The sequence below is a fragment of the Pristiophorus japonicus genome, chromosome 7, assembly GCF_044704955.1.
Source record: "Pristiophorus japonicus isolate sPriJap1 chromosome 7, sPriJap1.hap1, whole genome shotgun sequence".
In the NCBI taxonomy this organism is placed as follows: Eukaryota; Metazoa; Chordata; class Chondrichthyes; family Pristiophoridae; genus Pristiophorus; species Pristiophorus japonicus.
In genome coordinates this window covers 111,716,812-111,735,187 of record NC_091983.1, presented here as the reverse complement: position 1 = coordinate 111,735,187, position 18,376 = coordinate 111,716,812, and the positions used below count along the sequence as shown (strand labels likewise).

At 45.3% G+C, this 18,376-nt stretch overlaps 1 protein-coding gene across 2 annotated transcripts in view; it reads left to right on the top strand.

Moving 5' to 3' along the window:
- Nucleotides 1-18,376, top strand: part of LOC139267240 (venom phosphodiesterase 2-like) — a 187,795-nt gene that overhangs the window by 141,733 nt on the left and 27,686 nt on the right. For both annotated transcript variants that reach the window (XM_070885244.1, XM_070885243.1), the window contains exons 17-18: nt 9,608-9,786; nt 9,901-9,952. In XM_070885244.1, coding sequence (XP_070741345.1) covers nt 9,608-9,786; nt 9,901-9,952 — 231 coding nt within the window. The remainder of the gene's footprint in view (nt 1-9,607; nt 9,787-9,900; nt 9,953-18,376) is intronic.

Below are 18,376 nucleotides of genomic sequence, written 5' to 3'. Positions count from 1 at the left end.
TCATTTTGAAAGGCCATGATATGTCATAATATATTACCATTCCTTTTATTTACATTTTACATCTTGAAATGTTTAATTGACTCTCATCCATTAATTTTCACTGAGTTCAGTCAGATCCTTTCTCCAATCCCTAAGAACACAAGAAAGCACAGGAAGACAAAAGGACCTTTGATATCCTTTGGAAATAGCTAAGAATTATGTAGTTTTTCTTTTTTAAACTTTGTAGCAATTATTTACAACTGAGTACCTTGTGAAGCCATTTCAGAGGGTTGTGATTTCCCGTACCTCAGTGTGGCCAGGGTCATTAATTTCTGTAGAAATTATTGTTCGTTGATTTGAGCTTGTTAAGCCCGCCCAGCGCTTTCCTGGCCAATTGAAGGAAATGTGTCTGATGATGGCATTGATGACACGCCATCAGCTGGTTTCCTTAAAGGGACCATGTCCAAATTTACTTTGACAGTTGTACTGTCAGTGTCTACAGCATTGAGGTGCTGCAAACACTGCCAAGCATCATCACCATAGGCAGTCCCTCGGAATCGAGGAAGACTTGCTTCCACTCTTAGAATGAGCCCTTAGGTGGCTGAACAGTCCAATACGAGAGCCACAGTCCCTGCCACAGGTGGGACAGACAGTCGTTGAGGGTAAGGGAAGGTGGGACAGGTTTGCTGCATGTCCTTTCCGCTGCCTGCGCTGGTTTTCTGCACGCTCTCGGCAATGAGACTTGAGGCGCTCAGTGCCTTCCGGATGCACTTCCTTCACTTAGGGCAGTCTTTGACCAGGGACTCCCAGGTGTCGGTGGGGATGTTATCAGGGAGGCTTTGAGGGTGTCCTTGTAATGTTTCCTCTGACCACCTTTGGCTCGATTGCCATGAAGGAGTTCTGAGTAGAGCGCTTGCTTTGGGAGTCTCATGTTTGGCATGTGGACAATGTGGCATGCCCAGCGGAGCTGATCAAGTGTGGTCAGTGCTTCAATGCTGGGGATGTTGGCCTGGATGAGGACACTAATGATGGTGCGTCTGTCCTCCCAGGGGATTTGTAGGATCTTGCGGAGGCATCGTTGGTGGTACTTCTCCAGCGACTTGAGGTGTCTACCGTACATAGTCCATGTCTCTGAGCCATACAGGAGGGCGGATATTACTACAGCCTGTAGACCATGAGCTTGGTGGTAGATTTGAGGGCCTGGTCTTCGAACACTCTTTTCCTCAGGCGGCCGAAGGCTGCGCTGGCGCACTGGAAGCGGTGTTGAATCTCGTCGTCAATGTCTGCTTTTATTAATAAAAGGCTCCCGAGGTATAGGAAAAGGTCCACCTTGTCCAGGGCCGCACCGTGGATCTTGATGACTGGGGGACAGTGCTGTGCGGCGAAGACAGGCTGGTGGAGGACCTTTGTCTTTCGGATGTTTAGCGTAAGGCCCATCTTTCGTACGCCTCAGTCAATACATTGACTACGTCCTGGATTTCAGCCTCTGTGTGCACAGACGCTGGCATCGTCCGCATACTGTAGCTCGACGACAGAGGTTGGGGTGGTCTTGGACCTGGCCTGGAGATGGCGCAGGTTGAACAGATTCCCACTGGTTCAGTAGTTTAGTTCCACTCCAGTGGGGAGCTGGAGGTGGAGCATGGCAGCGAGGAAGATTGAGAAGAGGGTTGGGGCAATGACGCAGCCCTGTTTGAGCCCGGTCCAGACGTGGATTGGGTCTGCAATGGATCTGTTGATAAGGATCATGACCTGCATGTCATCGTGGAGCAGGCGGAGTATGTTGACGAATTTTTGGGGGTATCCAAAACGGAGGATGACGCTCCATAGACCCTCGCGGTTGACCGTGTCAAAGGCAAAGATCTAAGACTATGTCTTGGGGCTGGTGCTGTTCCCTGCAATTTTCCTGCAGCTGTCGCGCTGCAAAGATCATGTCCGTAAGGGCCGAAATCTGCACAGAGGTGCACGGCTGCACCCAGCGATCTGTCAATGGTGAGAGAGGTTGTTTCAATGAGGTGACACTGGATGCAGAGATTGCTCCAAAGACTTGCAACCTGCATAAAGCTTAATGTGCCTTCCAAATGCAGTAAGCAACAGCTTTTAATCTTGGAAAGTGAACAACTGTGAGATGGGAGCTTTTATAGCACGATTGCAGCTGTCAAGTAAAGAAATTAGTTCATGGTCACACAACTCCTGACATCCTTCCCTGACGTTAGCAGCGTACACCCTGTGGACAACCTGGTAAAATGGTATGTTAATTTTAATGAGGCTTTTAAGGCCATAATGACCTAAATTGCTGCGTGTCAGGTCTGTTCAGTGTTGACAGACCCGATATCTGGGAAAGTAGTGTGGCAGTGAGTTGACAGCGAGGTCCCAGCCCACTATTTAAAATGTAACAGATGACCCGCCACCCACCCCATCGGCAAAATGCCAGCCTGAGAGTCAACTATGTAGTGTTGGACTGGAGTCATGTATAGTCCCTTTCCAGGTAGGGGGTGACAGGTTCCTTTCCTGAAGGACATTAGTTAACCAATTGGGTATTTACAGCAATCTGGAAATTTTCAGCGTTAATTTTGTGCTGCCAGCCCAAAAATTTAGCAGATTAATTGAATTCAATTTAACAATTTGCTACACTTGGCTTTTAACTCAATATCGGTGTTCCTATTGTAGCATAATATCCACCAGACTACCATATCTATCCAAGAATGTGGAAGATTTCCCTTTCCACAAAAAAAACAAGATTAATCTAACCCAACCAATTACCACCCTATCAGCCTCCTCCCAATCAATAAAGTGATGGAAGGAGTCATCAGTCGTACCATCGGGCAAACTCTACTTATCAATAACCTACTCCGTCAGGTTCTGCTGAAATCGATTGGCATCAATTCTCATTACAGCATTGATCGAGACATGAATGCAGGAGCTGAATGCTACAGAAGAGTTGAAAGTAGCTGCCCTCAACATCAGGCTAGCATTTGACTGATTTTGGTGCAAAGGAGCCATAGCAAAACTGAGGTGAATGGGGGTGGGGGATCAGGAGCCAATGGGAAAATTCTCCAATATTGGAAATCACACCTATCATAAAGAAAGGTGGTTTCCATCACAGCCTCAGGATATTCTTCAGGGAAGCATCTTCAGCCCACCCATTTTTAGCTGCTTCATTGATGACCTTCCTTCCATCTTAAGGCCAGGTATGTGCAATTTATTGACGATTCCACAGTGTTCAACTCCATTCTCAACTCCTCTGGTAATGAAACAGTCCAAGCCAGCCTACAACAGGAGCTTGATAACATCCAGGCTTGAGCTGACAAGTGCCAGATAATGACCATCTTGAGCAAGAAAGAGCCTGGCCATCTTCTGTTGCCTATTGCCAAGTCCTCCACTATCAACATCTTGTCGGTCACCCTTGACCAGTAAGGTAACTGGTCCAGCTATGGTTACAAGAGCAGGATAGAGGCTGGATACACTGACGAGTGGCTCACCTTTGATTCCTGATGCCCTCCATGCCATCTACAAGGCTCAATCCAGCAGTATGATGGAATACTCACCATTTGCTAGGATTGATGCAGCAGCAACAACACCCAAGGTTCAACATTATCCAGGACAGAGTCGTTGGCTTGATTGACCCTGTTCCATTGGATTCAATATCCATCTCCTCCACCACCAGTGCAGTGGCCCCAGTCATCAAGGTCCACAGCGCAGCCCTGGACAAGCTGGACCACTTTCCATACCTCGGGAGCCTATTATCAGCAAGGGCAGACATCGACAACGAGGTTCAACACCGCCTCCAGTGCGCCAGCGCAGCCTTCGGCCGCCTGAGGAAGAGCGTGTTCGAAGATCAAGCCCTCAAATCTTATGATCTACAGGGCTGTAGTGATACCCGTCCTTCTGTATGGCTCAGAGACATGGACACCTCAAATTACTGGAGAAACACCAGCGTTGTCGCTGCAAGATCTTGCAAATCCCCTTGGAGGATAGACGCACCAACATTAGTGTCCTCGATCAGGCCAGCATCGAAGCACTGACCACACTCGACCAGCTCCGTTGGGCAGGCCACATTGTTTGCATGCCTGACATAAGACTCGCACAACAAGCGCTCAACTCGGAACTCCTATACTGCAAGTGAGCCCCGGGTGGGCAGAGGAAACGTTTCAAGGACACCCTCAAAGGATCCTTGACAAAAAGCAACATCCCCACTGACACCTGGGAGTCCCTAGCCAAAGACCGCCCTAAGTGGAGGAAGAGCATCCGGGAGGGCACCGAGAACCTAGAGTCTCGCATGCAGAAAACAAGTGCAAACCAGACTCCCCACCCACCCTTTCCTTCAACGACTGTCTGTCCCACCTGTAACAGAGACTGTAATTCCCGTATTGGACTGTACAGTCACCTAAGAACTCACTTTTAGAGTGGAAGCAAGTATTCCTCGATTCGAGGGACTGTCTGATGATGATGATGATGTATAATCTACAGAATACACTGCAGCAACTCACCAAGGTTACTTTGACAGCACCTGATCTGTGATTTCTTCCACTAAGAAGGACAAGAGCAACAATGTCATGAAACGCCATCACCTCCCAATTCCCCTCCACAAGACACACAGCATGGACATGTATTGTTGTCCCTTCATTGGCCCCAAGTTTCCACATGATTTGCTCCTGATTTTTAGGAGCAACTGGTGGAGAACGGAGTATCTTAGAAATCGCAATTCTCCACATTTAAGTTTTCTGCAGTTCTAGTCAGTTGGAACAGTTTCACATTTGAACAGAATTTTTTTTTCAAAAGGGGGCGTGTCCAGCCACTAACTCCTGATTTGAAAGTTTCCACAGTGAAAACGTACTCCAAACTAACTTAGAATGGAGCAAGTGAAGATTTTTGTAGGCCTGAAAAAACCTTGTCTACACATTAAAAAAATCAGGCGCAGGTTACAAATTAGGTGTCGGGAACAAGGTTGGGGGGGAGGCGGGGAAGGGAAGTCATTACATTCTACAATAAATCCTTAGTTATACTTATACAAATATTATACAAATAAATCCAACCTGAATAAAAAATTTATAAGCAAAGAAAAGATTTAATAAACCATGTTCCTACCTGTGTGAAAGTGCTTCAGGCAGGGAGAAGGCTGCAGGAAGCCTCACAAGTTGAGGCAGCCGTTCCCGACGGCAGCGGGGGGGGGGGAGGCAGTAAGGGCCCGACCGACCGCAGCGGGGGGCAGGCAGGGAGAAGGAAGCCGTTCCCGACGGCATGGGGGTGGGGGGGAGGCAGTAAGGGTCCGACCGACGGCAGCGGGGGGGAGGCAGGGAGGAGGCAGCCGTTCCCGACGGCAGGGGGGGGGGGAGGAGGCAGTGAGGGCCCGACTGACCGCAGCGGGGGGGCAGGCAGGGAGGAGGCTGCAGGAAGCCTCAGAAGTTGAGGCAGCCATTCCCGACGGCAGGGGGGGGGAAGGCCCACCTGCTGTCGGTCGGGCCTGTCGGGAAACGGCTGCCTCAACTTCTGAGGCTTCATGCAGCCTTCTCACTGCTGCAAGAAGCCTCAGTGCTGATCATGGAAGGGCAATGTGCTTTTATTAAAAAATGATAAAAATTGAACAGCTACAAAGATCTACAAAAATGGCCGAGTGCCAATGTTTCCTTCACACTGCGCGAACGCTCCAACGCGCACGCGCAGGGTTGCCGGCACAAAAAAAACTCATTTAAATGGTACCCGCCCCATCCTCCTTACAAAATCGGCACGAGTGGTAGGCTCCGCCCCCAGGGCGCCGCGCCAAGCTGACATCGAGCTGCAAAGCGCTCGAGAATAGCGCGGTTTTTTTTAGGCGCCGTTTTCGGTGCGAAAAACGGGCGCCCAGCTCGGAGGAGCGCCTGTTTTACCACGTGTGGAAACTTGGGGCCATTGTCACTGGGTCAATTTCCTGGAATTAGTTACCTAAGACCTTCGTGAGAGCACCATCACAGCATGTTATGTAATAGTTCAAGGAGAATTTTCATTCCGAATATTTTCTCAGGGCGACCAGGGATAGGCAATAAATGTGGCCTTGTCAGTATCGCCTGCATCCCAAGAACAACAACAGCTTGCGTTTATATAGTGCCTTCAAAGTAGTAAAGTGTCCCAAGGCACTTCACAGGATCATTATCAAACCAAGTTTGACACCAAGCCACATAGGAAGAAATTAGGACAGATGACCAAAAGCTTGGTCAAAGAGGTAGGATTTGAGAAGTATCTTAAAGGAGGAGAGAATGGTAGAGAGGGTCTTCCAGAGCTTAGCACCCAGGCAGCTGAAGGCACGGCCGCCAGTAGTGGAGCAAGTAAAGTCGGGGATGCGCAAGAGCCAAGAATTGGAGGAGCGCAGGTATCTTGAGTTTGTAGGCTGGAGTAGGTTACAGAGATAGGGATGAGAATTTTAAAATTGAAATTAATTTAAAATCACAAATGATTTTAGACAATCAGCTTCATGATCACTTTGACTGAGACTGGCTTATATTTCCAGATTATTTAAACTGAAATTCAAATTCTGAAACTGCCACAGTGGGGTTTGAACTTGTATTGTCTGGCTCGTTAGTCAAGCCCTCATGCCTCATGATATTCATTAGGGGAAAACATGATTATGTACAAAGAGACTTTCCATTGCAATACAATTACAAATTTGATGTATGTGTATTTTAACCATTTTGTGCAAATTGCACTTCCCGGCAAGGGGACCATTGGGAGTTATTGTCAAGTCATTAGCACATTGATTTAATGCCATTTGGCTTGTAATTGTGTTTATAGGGAGTGCATAATTGGAAACAACTGGATAACTGGCTTTGGATAATCTGCTGCTGTGGCTGACAGTTGTGAGTAGGATTTAGTGGCAGTGAGGTCTGCGTACTGCTGAATTGTGGTGAAAGGAGATGAGTGCGCTCCAAAAGAGAAGCGGAATTTCCATCTACCACTATAATTCCAACAATAATTTTAAAAATTGGCATTTCTATAGTATGGAAAAGTGTGAAATTAAGGAACTGCTGGGAATTTAACTGGTTGAAAAAGCTACACCTATCTGAGTTGTCTCCCATTCGAGCATTGATTGGCCCATCAACATATGTAAAGATTATTTTTTGCTCGTTACTATTTAGTAACATCCTCCCAGATAAAGGGACCCTGCTGTCTTCAATGTTCCACTTTTATCTGGCATTATTGCCCATTCGATTATCTTTATTTGGTGTATTATTTTAGTAATACACAAAGAAATTCAGCTGTTAATGTGTCACTGATTTCATGATTTCCTGTATTCTACAGTTGTAAGCCATACTTGTCTTCTATCACATTTTACCTAATACTATTTAAAAATTACAGGCAGAGATAAAAAAAAAAGAAAAACTGCAAAGCTGAAATAAAGACAAAGGCCTTAAATTTGAAGCTACACAAATTGCCGATGGCCCCAAAGAAAGTTGCCCACAAAGATCTTGTGATCTCTGTGACAAAATCTTGAGCTTTCTCAACATTAAATTGATTGTAACACTGTCAAAAGGGGATCCTCAGCGGAGAGCAGCAATGCCATCACCAAGCTGTTTAAGCAGCCAATTCTCTCAGATAGCAAACCAGGAAATAAAGAGCACTGATTATCAATTCACTTTAAAAAAAAACATTTTTTTTAAAGAGCGAAATAAAGATTGGGACATACACATGGGATTAAGATCAAAACTGAAATATAATAAATTTTTAAAAATATACATTTTTTCATTATTTTAAAAATTTAGTAATTTTCTATCATGAAGAAATTTGACATTCCACAAATATGAAATTCATTTTCCAGGGCCAGAATGGTTGTTCAGCAGTCAGTACACTGTTAAAACCCTAATTACAGCTAATCCAACAAGGTTAACTTTTTATGGGGTGTTTAACAGCGATATTAAAATGGAAAATTAATCAGTTCAACTGATTTTACTGATTGCCGGCTATGGGGAGTTCCACAGTGCAGCCTGTGGTGGAGCAGGGAATGACTAACCATAACTTCAGGTATATCTGTGCGCGCACTAAATCCTGAAGCTATAGTCAGTTTCAGAGGGGTAATGACGGCAAACACTGACAGTTCACCATTATTACCACCGCAAAATCTGGGCCAACATATTGGAAGTACAGAGTAGGTGTCTCAGCAACTTAAAAAAGAGAATATGACAGATTTATGGGCCCAAATTTCAGCCTCAGTTGCTCCTGATTTTTTGGAGCAAGTGGTGTAGAACGGAGTATCTTAGAAATTCGAATTCTCAGCATTTAGTTTGCTCCAGTTCTAGTCAGTTAGAACAGTTTCACTTTGGAACAGAATTTTTTTTTCAAAAGGGGGCATGTCCGGCCACTTACGCCTGTTTTCAAAGTTTCGGCAGTGAAAACTTACTCCAAACTAACTTAGAATGGAGTAAGTGAAGATTTTTGTATGCTCGAAAAAACCTTGTCTACACTTCAGAAAATCAGGCGTAGGGAATGGGGGGAGGGGGGTTTAAAGGGAAGTTTACAAACATTAAACACTTCAGTTTTACAAATAAAGAGCCATCATCAATAATAAATGATAAAAACATCAATAAATCAACCAATAAAATAAAAAAAAATTAATAAGAATTTTTTTTTTTAAGTCAATAAATAAAACAATTTCTACTTACCGACTGCAGCACCGGGAGCCCTCCAACAGCGTGCTTGGATGCCCCCCCAGTGTGTCTCTGTCAGTGTCTCTATCTCTGTCTGTCTGTGTGTGTGTCTCTCACCCTCTGTCTGTCAGTGTCTGTGTTTCTGACAGCGAGGGGAGGGGGAGGATGGGGAGGGGGGGTGGTGGAGAGGGGGTGTAGTGGGAGAGAGGGGGGTGAGAAGGGAGGGAGGGTAGAGGGGGGTGAGAAGGGAGGGGGGAGGGAAGGGAGGGGGGAGGGGGGGGGGAAGGGGGGGAGGAGAGGTAGGAGGAGGGGAAGGGAGGGGAAGGGAAGGGAGGGAGGAGGGGGGTGAGAGAACGGAGGGGGGGAAGAGAAGGGAGGGAGGGGAGGGGGGAAGAGAGAGAGAGAGAGAGAGAGACTGAACCGGCCCGGCCGGGCCCAAGACTTAGAGCTTAGACTTACCGGACTGACAGGTAGGTGGCATCGGGTCTGGGGTCCGGGGGGGGCGGAGATCGGTCGGGGAGGGGGGCGGGGGGAAGGTCGGGAGTGGGGGTGGGGGGGGGCGGCGGGGGGGGAGTGGGAGTCAAGTCGGGTCCGGTCCGGAGGAAGCAGGAGCTGGGCGTGAGAGGTGCAGCCTGATCCACGCAGCCCCAGTGAGGTCATTCGGCCAGGGCTAGGGACTGCGTGCTTCAGTCCCCTCCCACACCGTTTTGGGTGCCCACTGTAGCGCGCATGTGCAGAAATCCCGGCACTGTTTTCAGCGCAGGGACCTAGCTCCGCCCCCTACAGCTCTTGCTGCGCCGCGCCGAGGGCCAGAGGACCTGCCGGGAGCCGGAGAATCTGGAAGTTTTTTTTAGGCGCACTTTGTGGCGCGAAAAATGGGCGTCCAGGTCGGGGCTGCGCCGTTTTAGGTGCGGCCCGAAACTTGGGCCCTATATTTCAATAAAAGACCCTTCATTAGAATCAAATTACGTGTAGTAGTATGTGTTTTTTTCAATTTTACTCATTCCTCCCATTAGATTTGTTGCGGATCATTCCTGCACCCAACAATGGAACTCGCGGAAGTTTAAATCATCTTTTAAAGAAACCTGTCTACACCCCTACCCATTTGAAGGAAGTATCTTCAGCATCCTCCTGCTCTTCAACCAAATTTACACCGACTGTTATTCCACAAATAGAATGTTCATGCAGTTCCCTGGTAATTAAAACAATATTTAATGGCAATTATTATTTTACAAATAATGTTACAAGTGACTAACTACTTGCAAAAGCTGTTATGTTGGCTTCTTACACAAATATTTTAATATTTTAGGAATCATTGCCAGAAAATGCATGCGAGGAATTAAATCTCCCCTTACATGAAGGTAGGAAACTGCCACACAAAACGTAACTATAATTGTTATTGGATGTTGCTTATTCAGGCTTAGAGAACTTGGAATAGATTTTCATCTTCACTGCCTGGGTGGTATCTGGCAGAACCGCTCGCTTGCCCTTTATAGAAGCCAGTTGATTTTCATTCTATTAATTTCAGTGGAATAAAAATCAGCTGGGGTCTATAAGAGATGTGCAATCTGCCCTGTCAGATTACTGCCCAGTGGTGAAGCTAAAAAAATCTAGTCTCCTTGTGTTCAAATAGTTTTTGTGGTATGAATTGTAATTTGTTATTGTGGTATGAATTGTAATATAAACTTTTCTCAACATTGTCCATTTGTTCTGTTCCAACCAAGAAAATAACTGGGACTTTCTTTTCCTTTGAAGGGATTTCAAGCCCAAACTACAGTTTCTCTCCTGCACTAAATAAGACACTCTTTCTCCCCTCATCCCAAAACCTAACAGCCAGTTTCAGTTACTTCTCTTCCACCGTGAAAGTGACAGTACTGTTTTTCCACCATGTAGAGAAGCTCAGGAGTATAATGTCACCAAATGAGATGGTACTCCTGCTCTCTGAAGCTGCTGAAAAGGTTCGGTGGATGTTTATTTTGGTTTAGTGCTGTTTTTGCATCAGTTGTCCTACACCTCGTGTTGCACTCCAGAAATACAAAATCTGCAACATACTAACATTCTTGTCTATGCACACTTCCTGTCAACTTTTTCTAACATAAATTTCTATGCATATATTTAATGGAAACTTCCTATGTAAACATGTTATGCTGTAATTACAACCTCCCTACAGTGGAGGCACTGCAGTGGGCACCACTATCAGTGGAGGCACTGCAGTGGGTACCACTATTGGTAGAACCACGATCAGGAGGATGTAATAACAGTGTGGTAGATTAGATAGATTCCATTATAAATGTGGAACTACGAATTTAGAATGGAAACATAAATAAGGACAGAATGTATGACTTTAAAATGAGGACATCTGCACACGCTGGTTGAAATGTTACCCATCCCCTAACCCTAGTTTCTCTGAGGACTCCAATTGGTCTTGATTCCCACAGACAATCAACTATAATATTCAAAAATAGAAACAAAGCCAAATATTTCCTGGAGCCTGAAATTTACAAGCAAATTACTGACCTCTAGTTGACTTGAAGAATTTACAATCATCTATGCTTATCTGGATTCCCACAGAGAATAATGAGCAGTGGCTTTAAAGGCATCACAACTGTGTTCCAGACCCCAGATTACCCTTCAATACTGGTTGGCTGGGGCACTTAAGGGTGCTCCAGCTTATGGATAGGGATGATGGTGCTAACCCTCACTTCTATCTGAAGGGCTTGCACATGTGTCCATACATCAGAAATTGGCTTGTTAGGATATGAGGGGGCCGAAATTCACAGTCTCCGAAGGGATAGCTCCTGTGTAGTTTGGGCGGTCGACCAAAAAAATCTATCAGCCTCCGTAATTGGGTACTTTTCCCTCCCCAAGCCATATTTAGCTCATCTCAGTTTTAAATGGGTGGCCCCTTATTCTAAGACTATGTCCCCTAGTTTTAGTTTCCCCTATGAGTGGAAATATCCTCTCTACATCCTCGATATCTTATAATTTCAATAAGATCACCTCTCATTCTTCTCCAATATGTATAGGCCCAACCTACTCAACCTATCCTCATAAGACATCTCCAGAATCAACCTAGTGAACCTTCTCTGAACAGCCTTCAATACAAGTATATCCTTCTTTAAATACAGAGACCAAAACTGTACGCAGTACTCCAGGTGTGGCCTCACCAATTCCCTGTAGCAGGACTTCTCTGCTTTTATACTCTACCCTCCTTGCAATAAAGGCCAACATTCCATTTGCCTTCCTGATTACTTGCTGTACCTACATACTAACCTTTTGTGTTTCATGCACAAGGACCCCCAGGTCTCTGTTCTGCAGCACTTTGCTATTTTTCTCCATTTAAATTACAATTTGCTTTTCTGTTATTTCTGCCGAAGTGGATAACCTCATATTTTCCCACATTATATTCCATCTGCCAAATTTTTGCCCACTCACTTAGCCTGTCTATATCCCTTTGCAGATTTTTTGTGCCCTCACAATTTGCTTTGCCACTCATCTTTGTATCATCAGCAAACTTGGCTACATTACACTTCATTAATATAGATTGTAAATAGTTGAACACCCAGCACTGACTCCTGCAGCACCCCACTAGTCAATGTTTGCCAAACGGAAAATGACCCATTTATCCCGGCTCTCTGTTTTCTGTTAGTTAACCAATCCTCTATCCATGCTAATAGATTAACCCCAATCCTGTAAACTTTTACCTTGTGCAGTAACCTTATCGAATGCTTTCTGGAAATCCAAATATACCACATCCACTGGTTCCCTCTTATCCACCCTGTTTGTTACACCCTCAAAGAACTCCAGCAAATTTGTCCAACATGACTTCCCTTTCATAAAACCATGCTGGCTCTGCTTGATTGCAAATGTCCTGCTACTGCTTCCTTAATAATGAACTCCAGCATTTTCCCGACGACAGATGTTAGGCTAATTGGTCTACAGTGTCCTGCTTTTTGTCTGCCTCCTTTTTTAAATAGGGGCGTTACATTTGCGGTTTTCCAATCTGCTTTGCCAATCTCCCAGAATCCAGAGAATTTTGGTAGATTACAACCAATGCATCCACTATCTCTGTAGACACTTCTCTTAAGATCAAAAAGATCATGGCTGATCTGGCCGTGGACTCAGCTCCACTTACCCGCCCGCTCCCCATAACCCAGAATTCCCTTATTGGTTAAAAATCTATCTATCTGTGATTTGAATACATTCAATGAGCTAGCCTCAACTGCTTCCTTGGGCAGAGAATTCCACAGATTCACAACCCTCTGGGAGAAGAAATTCCTTCTCAACTCGGTATTAAATTGGCTCCCCAGTATTTTGAGGCTGTGCCCCCTAGTTCTATTCTCCCCGACCAGTGGAAACAACCTCTCTGCCTCTATCTTGTCTATCACTTTCATTATTTTAAATGTTTCTATAAGATCACGCTCATCCTTCTGAACTCCAATGAGTAAAGACCCAGTCTACTCAATCTATCATAAGAAGGTAACCCCCTCATCACCAGAATCAGCCTAGTGAATCGTCTCTGTACCCCCTCCAAAGCTAGTATATCCTTCCTTAAGTAAGGTGACCAAAACTGCATGCAGTACTCCAGGTGCGGCCTCACCAATACCCTGTACAGTTGCAGCAGGACCTCCCTGCTTTTGTACTCCATCCCTCTCGCAATGAAGACCAACATTCCATTCACCTTCCTGATTACCTGCTGCACCTGAAAACTAACTTTTTGGGATTCATGCACAAGGACCCCCAGGTCTCTCTGCACTGCAGCATGTTGTAATTTCTCCCCATTCAAATAATATTCCCTTTTACTGTTTTTTTTTCCAAGGTGGATGACCTCACATTTTCTGACATTGTATTCCATCTGCCAAACCTTAGCCCATTCGCTCAACCTATCTAAATCGCTTTGCAGCCTCTCTGTGTCCTCTACACAACCCGCTTTCCCACTAATGTTTGTGTCATCTGCAAATTTTGTTGCACTACACTCTGTCCCCTCTTCCACGTCATCTATGTATATTGTAAACAGGTGTGGTCCCAGCACCGATCCCTGTGGCACACCGCTAACCACCGATTTCCAACCCGAAAAGGACCCATTTATCCCGACTCTCTGCTTTCTGTTAGCCAGCCAATTCTCGATCCATGCTTATACATTTCCTCTGACTCTGCGTACCTTTATCTTCTGCAGTAACCTTTAGTGTGGCACCTTATCGAATGCCTTTTGGAAATCTAAATACACCACATCCATCGGTACACCTCTATCACCATGCTCGTTACATCCTCAAAGAATTCCAACAAATTAGTTAAACATGATTTCCCCTTCATGAATCCATGTTGCGTCTGCTTGATTGCACTATTCCTATCTAGATGTCCCGCTATTTCTTCCTTAATGATAGCTTCAAGCATTTTCCCCACCACAGATGTTAAACTAACCGGCCTATAATTACCTGCCTTTTGTCTGCCTCCTTTTTTAAACAGAGACGTTACATTAGCTGCTTTCCAATCCGCTGGTACCTCTCCAGAGTCCAGAGAATTTTGGTAGATTATAACGAATGTATCTGCTATAACTTCCGCCATCTCTTTTAATACCCTGGGATGCATTTCATCAGGACCAGGGGACTTGTCTACCTTGAGTCCCATTAGCCTGTCCAGCACTACCCCCCCCTAGTGATAGTGATTATCTCAAGGTCCTCCCTTCCCACATTCCTGTGACCAGCAATTTTTGGCATGGTTTTTGTGTCTTCCACTGTGAAGACCGAAGCAAAATAATTGTTTAAGGTCTCAGCCATTTCCACATTTCCCATTATTAAATCCCCCTTCTCATCTTCTAAGGGACCATCATTTACTTTAGTAACTCTTTTCCGGATTATATATCGGTAAAAGCTTTTATTATCGGTTTTTATGTTTTGCGCAAGTTTACTTTCGAAATCTATCTTTCCTTTCTTTATTGCTTTCTTAGTCATTCTTTGCTGTCGTTTAAAATTTTCCCAATCTTCCAGTTTCCCACTAACCTTGGCTGCCTTATACTCATTGGTTTTTAATTTGATACTCTCCTTTATTTCCTTTATTATTCACGGCTGGTTATCCCTTCTCTTACCGCCCTTTTTCACTGGAATATATTTTTGTTGAGCACTATGAAAGAGCTCCTTAAAAGTCCTCCACTGTTCCTCAATTGTGCCACCGTTTAGTCTGTGTTCCCAGTCTACTTTCGCCAACTCTGCCCTCATCCCACTGTAGTCCCCTTTGTTTAAGCATAGTACGCTTGTTTGAGACACTACTTCCTCACCCTCAATCTGTATTACAAATTCAACCATACTGTGATCACTCATTCCAAGAGGATCTTTTACTAGGTGATCGTTTATTATTCCTGACTCATTACACAGGACCAGTTCTCAGATAGCTTGCTCCCTTGTAGGTTCTGAAACATACTGTTCTAAGAAACAATCTCGTATGCATTCTATGAATTCCTCCTCCAGGCTACCCCGTGCGATTTGATTTGACCAATCGATATGTAGGTTAAAATCCCCCATGATTACTGCCGTTCCTTTTTCACATGCCTCCATTATTCCCTTGATTATTGTCCGCCCCACCGTGACGTTATTATTTGGGGGCCTATAAACTACGCCCACCAGTGACTTTTTCCCCTTACTATCTCTAATCTCCACCCACAATGATTCAACATTTTGTTCATTGGAGCCAATATCATCTCTTACAACTGACCTGATATCATCCTTTATTAACAGAGCTACCCCACCTCCTTTCCCTTCTTGTCTATTCTTCCGAATTGTCAGATAACCCTGTAAGTTTAATTCCCAGTGTTGGCCACCCTGCAACCATTCTTCTGTACTGGCCACCAAATCATACCCAATTGTAATGATTTGTGCCGTCAACTCATTTACTTTATTTCGAATGCTGCGTGCTTTTAGGTAGAGTGTTTTAATACTATAAACCATGATTTTTAGTTTTGACCCCTCCTGCAGCCCCCTTATATTCATACATATTGTCCCTTCCTATCACCTTGTGGTTTACCCTTACCCCAGTGCTACTCTGCATTATTTCTTGGGGTCCTGTTCATCTGAGCTCTCTCCCACTCTAACTAGCTCAGAGCCCTCTCCTGGGTTCCGAATACTCCTCGCATTGAGGCACAGAGCTTTCAGGCTTGCCTTTTTATTACACTTTGACCCTTTAGAATTTTGCTGTACAGTGGCCCTTTTTGTTTCTTGCCTTGGGTTTCTCTGCCCTCTGCTTTTCCTCATCTTCTTTCTGTCTTTTGCTTCTGTCTCCATTTTGTTTCCCTCTGTCTCCCTGCATTGGTTCCCATCCCCCTGCCATATTAGTTTAACTCTTCCCCAACAGCACTAGCAAACACTCCCCGTAGGACATTGGTTCAGGTCCTGCCCAGGTGCAGACCGTCCGGTTTGTACTGGTCCCACCTCCCCCAGAACCGGTTCCAATGCCCCAGGAATTTGAATCCCTCCCTGCTGCACCACTTCTCAAGCCACGAATTCATCTGAGCTATCCTGTGATTTCTACTCTGACTAGCTTGTGGCACTGGTAGCAATCCTGAGATTACTACTTTTGAGGTCCTACTTTTTAATTTAGCTCCTAGCTCCTTAAATTCATCTCGTAGGACCTCATCCCATTTTGTACCTCGTATTGTTAGTACCTATCTTCCCTCTCAATCATTTTTTTAGTCGTTCTCTGCTGTCTGTTAAAAATTTCCCAATCCTCTGGCCTCCCACTCGTCTTGACCACATTGTATGCCTTGGGGACAAGGGATATCCCTTGTGGCTGCTTACTCTTCTGTGGGACCCCAAGGTAGTGCCAGGGCATGCATACAATGACGCTCATTGTACCACCAGGTGCATCATCGAGAAGTGTATAAGCATCTTTAAGCAGAAATTCCGGTCCCTGGACCACTCTGGTGGCATCTTGCAGTACTCATCTCAGTGGGACTCCATAATAGTCGTGGTCTGCTGCATGCTGCACAACCTGGCCATCATGAGGGGATAGCTGCTGGAGCTCGAGCCAGCAGTATCACCTGAGAAGGAGGAGGAGGCCCTTCGCCCCACAGCTCGGAGGCATCGACCCTTTGCCACCCTGGGAGGGCTGGGTGCAGACTGGCCAGCACCCTCCTGGGAAGGTGCGTCCTCACATATATGGAGATGCCTGACACCTCCCCTGCAATCTCCCTCCATGCATTATGTACTGCCTGTCTGCCAGGTCTCCCCATGTCAGGAAACAGTATTCTTCTTCTATCCTCCACACCGTCCATCAGTGTCTCCAGCTCCATATCAGTGAACCTGTTGGCTCTCCTTGCACCTCTTACACCAGCCATCCTTCCAAACTCCTTCACCCCCCCCTCAGGCCTTATGGCAAACCCTGGCCTGAGCAGCTCACTCATTAGAAACCCTTACCTGCATGCTGAATTTCTCAGTGGTGATCACACTCAAATTAATACAGCCACATCGCTAAAAAATCCACTTTGGAAGGGTTCATTAGCGCTGGAACCCATTTGTTCACTTTTGGAGCTGAATATGGGGTGGCCCAGCCCCACACACATTTTGGCGCTAATGGCCACAAAGGTGGGGTGGGGGGGGACCAGCTTTCCAGTAGTACTGAATTTCAGGCTCGTGGTCTCTTATTGACCACCTTAGATTGTGCAATGCAGTTTAAAAAAAAAATTACGCTGACTACCTTATACTGCTGAAATAATTCAGTTATCACCCAGTTCTAGCAGCCTCCCCTGCCCGAAAATCATATCTTGTGATGCAGGGCATATTTATACAGATAGATATTGGGAATGCTTCTGGACAGACAAGATGGTGGATTAGAACTTAACAATTTGTATTTATGTAACACCTTTAATGTAGTAAAACATCCCAAGGTGCTTCACAGGAATGTTATCAAACAAAATTTGACAGTGTCACATGAGATATTAGGGCAATTGACAGCGTCTTATAGGAAAAAAGAGAGGCAGAGAGGTTTAGGAAGGGAATTTCAGACTTTAGAACTTTGGCAGCTAAAATCGGGGTTACTCAAGAAGTCAAGACTGGAGGAGCGAAGATACATTTGAGCATTGTAGGGCTGGAGGTGATTACAGAAATAGAGGCCTTGGAGGGATTTGAAAATAAGGATGAGAATTTTAAAATCGAGGTGTTGCTTAGCCGGGAGCCAATGTAGGTGAGGGATGATGGGCGAATGGGACTGTGTGCGAGTTAGGACATGGGCAGCAGAGCTTTGGATGACACTCAAGCTTACAGAGGGTAGAAAATGGGAGGCTAAGTCTAGAGGTAACCAAGGAATGAATGAGGATATCAGCAGCAGATGAACTGAGGCAGGGGTGGGGTCAGGCCATTTTACAGAGGTGGAAATCGGCGGTCTTTGTGATGGCATAGGTTTGTGGTCGGAAGCTTATCTCGGTCAAATATGATACCTCAGACAGTTGCCAGGGAGAGGGATGGAGTCGGTGGTTAGGGAACAGAATTTGTGGCAGGGACCGAAGACAATAGCTTTGGTCTTCCCAATATTTAGTTGGAGGAAATTTCTGCTCATCCAGAACTGGATATCTGACTAGCAATGTGACAACGTAGAGACAGTGGAGGGGTTGAGAAGGTTGTGTTGACTTAGAGCAGGGTATCGTCAGTGTATATTTGAAAACAGGCATTGAAATATTAAAACATCTTTTGTTACATTGTTACAACTTAAAGTTGCATTGTCTCTATTCCTGTACTGATGTGTATTTTCTAGTCGGTGGGTGAATTTTTGGTTTTAAACCCATATTTATCATAATCAGA